The 12,325-nt window shown below is 33.2% G+C and overlaps 1 protein-coding gene across 2 annotated transcripts in view; it reads left to right on the top strand.

Annotated features, from left to right (window-relative positions):
* The window catches only part of OLA1 (Obg like ATPase 1), a 173,521-nt gene extending 164,481 nt beyond the window's left edge, over positions 1–9,040 (top strand). For both annotated transcript variants that reach the window (XM_004032814.4, XM_004032813.4), the window contains 4 exons: positions 2,009–2,149; positions 2,826–2,922; positions 4,985–5,107; positions 8,520–9,040. In XM_004032814.4, the coding sequence (XP_004032862.4) occupies positions 2,009–2,149; positions 2,826–2,922; positions 4,985–5,107; positions 8,520–8,621 (463 nt within the window). In that variant the 3' untranslated portion in view covers positions 8,622–9,040. The remainder of the gene's footprint in view (positions 1–2,008; positions 2,150–2,825; positions 2,923–4,984; positions 5,108–8,519) is intronic.
* Positions 9,041–12,325: the final 3,285 nt, after the last annotated feature.

Raw genomic sequence — 12,325 nt, 5'->3', positions numbered from 1 at the left:
AGGAATGATTTGTAAGTCTTTATTCATTTGAATTGTACAATAGAACACCTGAGGAATGCAAATAATCCCTCTGAGAACTCTGCAGGAAAGGCTGTTAAAATGACAGGGTAGGACTATTGTTATTCTGAATTGATGTGTTAGCTAAAGTAATTATTTCTTATCTTGTTGTTTCATAACAGTTCTAGTTTTATTAGTTCTGTTGACCATATTTATGAAATAAAGTGTGTATGATATTTTTATATTCTCCTTTTACATGGGCTTGTTTTATTTCACTTTCATTGAATCTATTTGGCATGTGATCTGCTTTTTTAAAATTACATATTTGATTTTAACTTGTATAATAAAAGTATGTTACTAAACCATTGATGATAACATTTGAATATAGACTTTTGTTTGAATAGTGTAAGTCTGTGAAGTAACTTAGAATACCATAATGTTAACGGAGACGGAAGCACCAATTTCAGTCCCCCCACCTTTTTTTTAACCTGTCCTTCTTAATTTTGGATAAGAAAACATCTAGTTTGAATTTTATTTTAAAGGCAACATAAATCGTAGGACTTGGTCCATTTTTTGGGATATGAACAAAAGAAAAAATACTATTATGAAGATTGAAAACCACAAATAACATATTAAATAAGTAGTTACCTTTGTATAACAAACATATACAAACTCTTGTGTGATTGTTTTTCATTCCTTTCTCCCATCCTAAATCCTGCTCAATGGGCCATAGTCTTAATTTTCTAATAACTCTGCTTCCCTGCCATTGATGGATTTGTGACTTAGTTCTTGTTTTTCTTTTCCCCTAAAGTGGCATTTACATTAATTATTTAAAGGACTTCTGCCACAGCATTTTGCCATAATAACTATTAAAACCTTTGTCTAAATATAGCAGGCTAGTGGAATTATGTAAGCCTATAGCATAATTTTATAAAAATTTTAATGGAATATATAGTCTCACACTAAACTCAGTTCCAGATTCATAGGAATGTATGCTATCATTATCTGAGAAGGAAAATTAATAATAGTAACTGCTGTTAATTCTTTACTATTTGCAGGCTTTTCTAGGTTCCTTACAATATAATATGTACTATTATTATCTCTATTTTTACAAGTGAGGAAACTGAGGCTTAGAAACGTTCAGTAACCTGCCCAGTAATAAAAAGCTAGGAAAGTGTTAGGCTCTGAACCTAATTAATATATTCACTACACTTATTTCATTTATGTTCTAATTACTACTTTGCCAAATACTCCATGCTTTGGAAGGAAAAAAAATGACTCAATAATGTCTTTTCAGGTAACAACTAGGATCAGTTTCCTAACTGATTTGGCTTTCCAAATCCTTTGTGATTAAAGGAATTTCTTTCCTCTGCAGTTCTATTATTCTTGTTCTCACAAAAGTCAGGTTCATAGAGCTGCGTACGTGATCAACTATATTTGTAAATCTGTATTTCTGCACGTGCTTGTTCTGGCTAGCAAAAATCTTCCTCAAAACCAGTGACCACTGTGAGTTCTGTTAGTCCATGAAGGAACTAAACCAGGCATATAGATATCTGGGTGGAACAAATTATTTATTTGTGAAGGGCTCTTCAGAATTAGCTGGTATTTTTAGGTATGATTCCTGTACAAACAGAACTTTATGTCTTCTCCTTTTAAAAATTTACTTTGTAAAGTAAGGAAAACAAAAAATTATAAAATGGAAGCTTTATTCAAGGGTACAGGTGTTAATGCTGAACAATTTTAGTGTAACTAAAAAAAGTTTTTAAATATTTGTATAATAGTTTCCATAGATAATGTGCTAAAGTAAAACTAGGTTACAGTAAAATATTATGGCATATACCTGAAGCAGTTGCTGCCTGTTAATGCCTTGACCTTGGAAAGCTATACACAAAAAGATGGCATCATAAAACCGTGCAATTCTTATGAATATGTATGTGCTACTTGATAATAATGAATGTGGTACAGTCATGCATGCACTACAAGATAATGTTGTGCCCTTTTTTGTCTACAGGTTGATAAAAATTAAAGAGTGGGTGGACAAGTATGACCCAGGTGCTTTGGTCATTCCTTTTAGTGGGGCCTTGGAACTCAAGTTGCAAGAATTGAGTGCTGAGGAGAGACAGAAGTATCTGGAAGCGAACATGACACAAAGGTTAATTAGCATTCATTTTCCCTACACTTTATTATCAACTATTTCCTTGCAGTAATTTAATTGCTTGCGCTGATAGAATAATAAATGACAGAGTAATTACCATTATAAAGAGGGAATCTTCTCCTTTCTTTACCATGAGACAGAGTGAAAAGATTTATTTTAAATTAAGTTTTTAACTGTCATCTGTCATCTCCGTACAGTGTTTTAATTATAACATAGGTATTAGTTATGTATATTTTTGAGAAGGAATGATCGCCAAAACTCTTTCGTCATGTTCAGTGGGGGAGGGGAAAGGGTGAATCAGTTGCCATAATTTTTTCTGAGTAACAGTAATATATTGTTTAAATATCAGATTTCAATCAAATAATTTTGCTTTTGTGGCCCAGGTCCTGGAAATAATTAATTTTGGATGAAAATAGTCATAATTTTTCTTTTTTTAAATAGCAAACAATTCAAAATAATATCTTCAGGCTAATACAATTAAAACCAATTTTAGAAGAGAGGTTTTTAAAAACAGTTACTTGCTTTCCGAACCCTTCAAGTGTATTCTGAAAGATGAATGGTCATTTACTACTATCTTTAACATTTTCTGCTTGAAATGAATAATTTTAGCTCTATACCAATTTCTGGCACAATCAACTTATGTGTTGGGTGAATTTGTTTCATTTGATTTCAGTGCTTTGCCAAAGATCATTAAGGCTGGGTTTGCAGCACTCCAGCTAGAATACTTTTTCACTGCAGGCCCAGATGAAGTGCGTGCATGGACCATCAGGGTAAGATTCATACTTATTCATCAGCTATATCCAGTTCCACACTATTGAATTCAGATTGATATCACTGACTTTGAAGTTTGTCATGGTGGCGGTTAGCTAGTCATTACAGATGAGGTTTTTGTCCAGGATAACTTTAATTATTTGTGAGCTGCTGAACAGTGAAAGTGGAGCGGCATTGATTGAGGCAGGTAACAATTGATTCTGCCTATTACATAGTCTGAATTTCTTCATCCTGTAGAATCTGTCTACCCTCCTCCTGTGGTCAGAGATAAGACGCACCAGTATTGTGCTTGCTTAATCTGTGTGACTGGGTTTGTCTGCAGTGAAATTGATGTTGCTTTTCATTTTGTATTCGCTAAGTTTGTTTGGGTTGCGGGTGGTTCTTTCCTCCTTTGCTTTGCTCGGATTACATTTTCAGCAATAAAGGCAATATGACATCATTATGCTCTTCATAGATACACAGTTGGGCTCAAAAAGCTAAACTCAACGTGTAATAATTCATGCCTTTTTAAATTTGAATTCATAGAAGTAATGTTTATTTTCAGTGTTATATGTTCAGTCTTACTTCTTTAAAAATGTGATATGTATTTTAAAAATTGATGTATACTGAATACGACAGAGAGAATGACTAATTTATTCCCAGAGGACAATAGAAACTGAACTGTAATGGTTTGCTTTTAAATTTAAATATATTGTAACATAGTAGTTACTATTGAAAAATATTTTGAAATATATGTGATCCTAAATAGTATGTTACAGAATATAAAAATAATACCAGAACTTTTAGAAATAGTGTCTTATTCAGTCTTTTATTATGCTTTTTAAATATATGCTACACGATAAATTTTAGTGGTGCTTTGATTCCTGTTTTCAGTGACTACTGTAATTTATTGTTACATGTATTTTGATTTAATATGGATAGAAACATGGAGGCAGTTAACATAATGTTAAATGCCTTGTGTGAATGTGAGATTTACTTTTCTTTTATCTCCTCTCCCCTTTGTAAAAAAATGTTTGATTGACTTCTAACCAAGGTCCTTTTATATAGATTTTAAAAATAATGTCAAAGCAAATCCAAGTTGGTAAACAAATTGCCAGGATTTATTTTTACTATATATTTTAAAGATGTATTTTAAAGCCTTAAAACTTTCTAACTTAAGTATGTGGAGGTAGGAAACATAGCATGTTCTGGGCTTGAAAATGTGAAAGCTGGTTTATCTTAAGACTGATTGTAAGTATCCATGATTTAATGTGCTAAGATATTTAGTCAGGTAAGCATCAGTGAGTAGCTATATTAACCCAATACATCTTTTATTGTAAAAACTGTGCTTTCTAGTGTCAGACTCCTTATCACTTTAACATGCTTTATTAAGCAGCCTTTAGGTCACCGTTATTTCTCAAATTTCTTTCCATGGTTATGTGTGTGTGGAATATATATCCTTGTAATATAACATATGGGGTAATTATAAGACATTTCTCTCCCTATATCAACTTGAATTTCCTTCATGACGGTTAGAGGCAGGGAATATTATGCAAAATGTTCAAAAATTTTATTATCAAAATTTTTTGAGAGTTTCACAATTATTTGCTGAATGTAGATTTCCAACATGATTTGTTGGAAATGCCTTTAAAATGTCCCTTTGTATATTGATTTTTATATGTTCTTTAGATGAGCTGAAATTTTGAGAGCTTTTTATCTTTTTAAAACCTTTGATAATTCAGCTTGAAAGTTACTTAAAAATCTATTTTTTTTCCACTGTGAGGAATAGAAAATCGAAATGAAACCTACACCAAAACCAGACCACTGCTTCTAAATCAATAAAACAGTGGATGACTGTTGGGAAAAACAAAGCTACGCTTCTTTAATATCTACTGATCTATGCTAAATCTGCTGCACAGATACTACCCAGTGTTGAAAATGTACTAATTATATACCTGACATCTTAACAGATATTAAACTAAGTTCTAGTTGAGCCCAACTGCAGATCAGAGAAAAGAAACTCTATGCTCACAATCAATCATCTTAAATGCAATTAGTTTTCTCTGGTCTTTCTTTTCAAAGAAAGGGACTAAGGCTCCTCAGGCTGCAGGAAAGATTCACACAGATTTTGAAAAGGGATTCATTATGGCTGAAGTAATGAAATACGAAGATTTTAAAGAGGAAGGTTCTGAAAATGCAGTCAAGGTAAAGAATTGTTTTTATTTTTGTATTTCACAATGTTTCCACTGATGGATGCGAAGTTATTCATGATAAAAATGAATGATAATTATCTTTTAAACTGAGTGTAGTCTAAAATAAAGTAATAAGATGATCAGCGTTTAGTGTTACTATCAACTGACTTAAGAGCTATAGATGTTTACATACTTTTAGATCATTTTAAAAATGTGTGAATTCTCAGTAGTTTTGTGGAGTTTTTTTCTATAATTGAAAATAAAATAAATTAGGTTTAAGTAATTGTAAATAATTTCGAAGAATTTGTTCACTCATGGCCAATGAAAAATTGTACTTATTACATTTGAATATCTGAAGTATAATATATATGCTTATAATTACTTCAAGAATAGAGATAGAAAGTTAAATAAAAGCTGTTCTTTCTAAAACTTCATGGTTTTACTTGTTTGTTGTTTAAAGATACTTGGGGATTTGATTTGCTTTCTCAACACTAGAGGGCAGGTCCAAAATTGTGCTTTATTTTAGCTAATAAGGATAATTTGGTTTGCAGACACTAATAGTGAAGCAGTTTTATACATGAGTAGTAGATGACTTTTTAAATGTAAATTCTGTTGCAAAATTAATTTTGTTTGATTTATTAGATGTTACTTAGAGAAATCTAGCAATCTCTAATATAGATAGATTAGCTGGTTAAACTGACATTGTAGGAAGGTTCTTTAATTTAATTTAATATTTGAAGACTACTATAGTAAATGTTATAGAATTTAAAGAAGATTCTTGTGTTTACTATTTCATAAGTTGAAAGGAATACAAAAAAGTTTATTTCAGGTTTACTTTATTTTCATTGGTATCATTGGAAAGGTCATACTGAACAGCAGGACTTTAATAGAACTGTTGGAACACCAGGAAGAGGAGGGGGAAAATCTTGGTATAATTGGTTCAATGTTGAATGAGAACCATTTTGTTTTTTTTTTGAAAGAGTGGAAGGAATAACAGTTTACAAGTAAACACAGTTGTTAATTTTTCGATGGTGGCATCTGTATAGATATAGGTAGGTGTGCAAAAATACTGAGATTGAACTTTGTCAGGAATACTAATTAGACGAACAAAAATCTCAGATTATTTGTCAACATGCTACATCATGTTGGCATATCTATTTTTCATAAGGAAGATAAAAATGAGGATGTTTTCTATTACTAGAATTCAGAGATCAGATGCTTCTTTTTTTATACTCTTAAAATGGTAAGCCTGTTTACCAATCCTTAGTAGATCTATGTTGTAATAAGCTTGATAGATGAATTGTAAATATTTCCTTTAACAATTGAGAGAAACTTTATAATATCCAATAAAATAATATTTCCTGCTTGTAAGACTATTTACCACTAACTGGCAGCTTTTATACTATAAATTAGAAAAGGTTGACTCTGACATTTTCACCTAGGATACCATTAAATATTTTACATTGTTTTAACCTCCAAAACTAATATTTCAAAATTTGAAGTCCAAGTAAAATGAAGCATTTAGGAATTGCTCTCTGCTCCTTTATGCAACAAATGTTTACTTGCAGATTATCAAGTAGGTTTTAGATTTGAGAGCAAAATTGTGTATACGTGTATGTATGTATGTATGTATGTATGTATATGTATTTCTAACACCAGTGCAGCATAACTAATTTAATGCCAGTGCTGTGAACTATATACTGAATAGCTCTGTGTGGGCTTTGTAGTCTACAGGGATATCACATTATTAGCAATCATATCTGCTTAGGCAAAGCTGGCTTCTACAGATGGCTGCTTTCAAGTGCAAATGAACTGGTTAGACGTGTCTTGTTTAATACATACTCAAGATTCACAAATGGGTATTGATTTTTTTTTCAACCAGTGTTTCTGATAGCAGTGGAAATGGATTAAATGGTCTCTAGAGAATTTAAAGGAACACTGTCACTTTTAATTAATAGTAAACTTGAGTGGTAGCAAAGTATATAAAGTTACATTAATATGTCATGTCAATATGTACTTGATTTATATTGTCTATATAGTTTTATAACAGTGGGCTATAGATTCTAGAAATAAGTAGCTTATGGCCTTCAATACATTGCATGTCTTTATAAAAACGTGAAAATATGTATTTTTATATATATATACACACATATGTGTCATATATGAAATATATATATAAATATAAATATATATATACACACACATATGCCTTTAATTGTAGGGTACGTTACGTTGGCTTTTTAGAAATAAGCTTTATATATTCTTCATATATTTATATTCTGTTAAAATCAGGACAGTTTTATATGTGGTCTAGATAATTGAAAATATGCTTACTAGGGCTCTGCAATCTGGTTTGTTGATTTTACCCTCAGATGTATGATCTTTATTAGTGTTTTTGTTACAGATTAGTATAATTTCACTTGGCTTTGAACATTCTTATCAATATCTTCAAAGAGAAGCACTAATCCTGTTGGGCAAAGGTTTCTTCTCAATACATTCTAACAGAAGGGAAAAACTTTTGAGAATTTCCCCCAAAAGATCCTCAAGTCCTTATTGTTGAGGAGTCGATGGTTGGGGTCATGTGAGACCATGTCAGCTGTGTGCAGTGTTAAGTGTGGGTGCTGCAGAGCCTGTTTTACTTATGGTAAAGTAAAGTTCATGCCATGGACTAAACCTGGTTTTCTGGAACTGCTGCTTGCTTCTATTGAAATTACCAGCAGATTGCATGTCTGGATCTGCATACCAGCAGGTGGAATCAGTTGCTTTGCTGACTAATTTACAAGTGGAAGAAATATCTGTCTTTGCAACTGCAACCTGTTAGAGTCTCCTTGTAACTAGGGCCATTAGTCAGGAAACCATATGATGAATTCTAGTACATACTTCTATGTATACACATTGTCAAGACTAAATTTTAAAAACTACAAGGAAGTAGTTCAGAATCTTACACAACAACTGATCATAATTTTCCTTACACCAACTATATTTTTGGCATCACCAGTGTCACCAAAGGATTTCTTTAAGCAAATAAAGCAGCTTTTAACTAGTTATATAGTCTTTTTCTTTCTGCCTGGTTTGATCTGTTTTGTTACAGTGACTTGCTGGATGTTTGCAGACACATCAGAAATGTACCATAAACAGCGTGTAATGAAACTTAATGATATTGGTATAATTACATTTATGTACCAACAATTTAGTGGAGAATACATTATGATTATGTATATATGGAAAATCTAGTTCTGCCCAAATCAAGAATACTTTGCTTCTCTCCAAGTCTAGTTTTGAACTTGTATGCCTTCCTATATTTCATTTTTTCTTTTTTTATATCACCCAAGTAGTATAATACTTTTTATATCTGCTGCCACCATTTACCCCAGGTATTTAGTTGTAAACTAATAACCCATTTCCTCTATATTTTCTGTTTGCAGGCTGCTGGAAAGTACAGACAACAAGGCAGAAATTATATTGTTGAAGATGGAGATATTATCTTCTTCAAATTTAACACACCTCAACAACCGAAAAAGAAATAAAATTTAGTTATTGCTCAGATAAACATACAACTTCCAAAAGGCATCTGATTTTTAAAAAATTAAAATTTCTGAAAACCAATGCGACAAATAAAGTTGGGGAGATGGGAATCTTTGACAAACAAATTATTTTTATTTGTTTTAAAATTAAAATACTGTGTACCCCCCCCCCTCCATGAAATGCAAGTTCACTAAATGTGAACAGCTTTGCTTTTCACGTGATTAAGACCCTACTCCAAATTGTAGAAGCTTTTCAGGAACCATATTACTCTCATGATACTTCATTAATCTCCATCATGTATGCCAAGCCTGACACATTTGACAGTGAGGACAATGTGGCTTGCTCCTTTTTGAATCTACAGATAATGCATGTTTTACAGTACTCCAGATGTCTACCCTCAATAAAACATTTGACAAAACCAGCCTTGGTGTGTTTGGGGATGTCTGTATTGACTGACTGTGGTGTGCTGAATGTGATACGGCACCTGGTGGTTGCTGATTACAGAATTTTAAGGCGTGTGTATGACACAGTAACTGGCAGTGTGGGGCAGCTGCAATTGTATCTTAAAAGTAAGTCTTTCATGGGAATCAGAAGAATAGTATACCAGGGATTTGTCTTAAAAAAGTTAATTAATTTATAGATCAACATTTATTGAAAGATGATAGCAATGATATTATGAGGGATATGAGATAGGTGACTCTGACCACAAAGAAGAAAATTCTGTTTCAAAAATTAAAGAATTTTGTTTGTTATTGTTGTTCTGACCATATTGAAAAGAGGTTCACTTTTAATCTTTCCTTTGAAATTATTAAATTGTAAAAACTGACCCATTGATGTCTGGTGGGTTACGTTTTGTTTCAATTCAGCAATGTGTATAAAAGTTCCTACACTGATTTTGAAATACTAAGATCAGACTTTGAAAATTTTAAAAATTCTTTCATTCTTACTTTTCAGATATTTGAGAGCAGTCGAAGTGGTAGTATGGGTAAGTTAAGCACTTCTTAACTTTGTAGCAGAAAATTCCAAAAGAAAGACTAGAACAAATTGGTAATTTGGAGACCCTTTGCCACTTAGCCTTCTCTTGTGATGATGGCCTGAAAGCTCTCTCGGCCCTGAGCCTCCCTTTCTTTCCCATGTTTCCATTCCAGTGAGACCTCCCTTCCTTGTCCTTGTCCTCTGCCCTTTTGTGCTCTTCTGTGATCACAGGACCATTTCCATGGAATGCAGATTCATACCCAGCCAGCCTTTGCCTCTACTGTATCGTTTGGGACTTTAATGATGCAGAAGTATTAGAACACACACAAACTTAAAATGGAAAGTTACCAAATGTAGCACTAGAGGCAAGAAAAGGGGTGATTTTTTAAAGATTTGGCTATACTTAAGATATTTAAAGAGGATGAGATTGAGTTGTGAATATAATTTAGAAGTTCTCCAGTGAGTATTTTTTTAGTATCAAATAGTGATCTTCTTTTGCTAACATAAAAATGAATAAACTACAGCAGAGAAATAAGAATAAAACTAATGAAGGGTTTTTAAAAAGAACTAAGTAAAACAAATAAAACTAGGCTACATGTATAGCTGACCAAGTTTGCTGTGAAAAATCCTTGTTATATCTGTTTCTGTATTGGAGTAATGTGTAGATTAGTGGATTGTTAGGGATTTCAGCAGTATAAGAAAGAATCAAATATCTTGCTTTTGGGTCTTCTCCAAAGTAAATTGCATGGACTTCTTAAAGAAGTTTGAAATCAGTAAAAAGACATTAGGATCATGTAATTTTACTTTGTCTAGCTTCTAATGTGGTAAATTGCACATTGTGCAACAGAACCATTAATAAAAGAAAGGAGTTAGTTTTGAGGTAACTGCATTCATTAGGGGCTGAAAATAAATGTTAAAAATGTTTAATTTGGTTAGAAGTTCTACAACATTGTATGTACATATACAAAATTTCATTTTCTCTGAAAGTCGAGAATTCCAAGAACTGTTACATATAATCACATATATGCCTATATCTAAACGTTTTCCCTCCTTTAATATTGATAAAGTTAATATATTTTAGGATGTTATGTAAATATTTTTGCATGTATCTGCAGCTCCATCTTAATCAAATTTATGGTTAAAAGAGATTTGAGGCCCGGCGTGGTGGCTCACACCTGTAATCCCAACACTTTGGGAGGCCGAGGTGTGAGGATCACTTGAGCACAGGAGTTTGAGACCAGCCTGTGCAACATCATGAAACATCATCTCTACATAAAAAAATACATATATACAAAAATTAGCTGGGCATCATGGCACACACCTGTAGTCCCAGCTACTTAGGAGGCTGAGATGGGAGGATTGATCGATCGCTTGAGCCTGGGAGGTGGAGGCTACTGTGAGCCATGATCATGCCACTGCACTCCAGCCTGGGCAATAGAATGAGACCCTGTCTCAAAGAGAGAGAGAAACTTGAGAAGGCTTGTGCCCAAAGCTTGAAGAAAGTTTGTGACAGCATTTAGTTGTGTTTTATCATGTTATCTTCATAACATGCATTTTGCATATGGCTCAGAGCAGAGCCAGATCTCCCAAGGAAGCACAAATAGTTTTTGTCGCTAACTTAGTTATGAGTGAAGCCTCTGTTCACTTATAACTTGCCAGTTTCATTGGTGGAATAAGTCCCCTTACTCATGATTCATCAATATTCCTATATTAGAATTCCAGTTTGATGTTTGTCTCTAGTTTTCTGTGTATAATATTTCCAAAGCTCCTTTGTAAACCCCGTCTCCTTTCATTCAGAGAGTCAGAGACAGTATCTCCTCCTCCTGCCTCTTCTATTGTTCTGATTAGTCTACTTAAATTCACTTGATGCTCTTTTTATTTTACAAGAGACTTGAGAAATGTTGGTTGTTCCTAATGGCAAACTACTTTAGCTGGGAAAATTCATTTCAACTTATTTTAAGCTTGTAAAATACACTGTGGTGATAAAATAAAAGAGCTGGGTTTGACTTTTGAGTGACTTTTTTGTCTCCTAACTGGTTTTGGGCCCCTTATAAAAACTGACCGTTCTTGAATCACCTTCATGGTCTATGAATTTCCCAAACCACTTGTAAATTAGTGCTTCAGTGAAAAGCCTTGTGTTGCAATTAGGAAATACAAAAAAGGGACTCACGTGACCACCTAGGCAGCAAGCACTTCACAGAGTTCTCAAACCACACATCTAATCTGCTCTTTGGCCCTGCAGGTCTAGAAACTGATTTTCTTCAGCTCAGCAATGCTGTGTTATAACACTTTCCAAACATCTAAGAGCCTAATTTATAAATTAGAATGGCAAGTTCTTCACTTACAGTAGATGTTCCTGATATATCAGTAACAGATGCTGGTTAAGGCCCATCCTCAGGAGTCAGGAGGCCAGGATCTGTACCTGACTGTACCACTTCCTAGTTGTATGACCTTAGTTATACAAGCTACTTAACCACTCGGAATCTGTTTCCTCGCCTGTAAAATGGGGATAATAGGACCACCCTCATGGGGTTTTTGTGAGGGTTAAATTAACTTATGTATACATGGAAAAGGCTAAAGCTGCTTAGTACCTAGTAAGTGCTCAATAAATGTTAGCAATTCTTTTAACTTGTTTGAGGTGCTTGCTTCTTGTGTCCACTCAAGAGACAAAACTATAGAATGTTGCTTTATAAAATTAGAAGAGAGCAACATAAATGTTCTTTAGGAAATC

The sequence above is a fragment of the Gorilla gorilla genome, chromosome 11 (assembly GCF_029281585.2).
Source record: "Gorilla gorilla gorilla isolate KB3781 chromosome 11, NHGRI_mGorGor1-v2.1_pri, whole genome shotgun sequence".
In the NCBI taxonomy this organism is placed as follows: Eukaryota; Metazoa; Chordata; class Mammalia; order Primates; family Hominidae; genus Gorilla; species Gorilla gorilla.
This window is presented reverse-complemented; position numbering and strand designations above follow the sequence as displayed.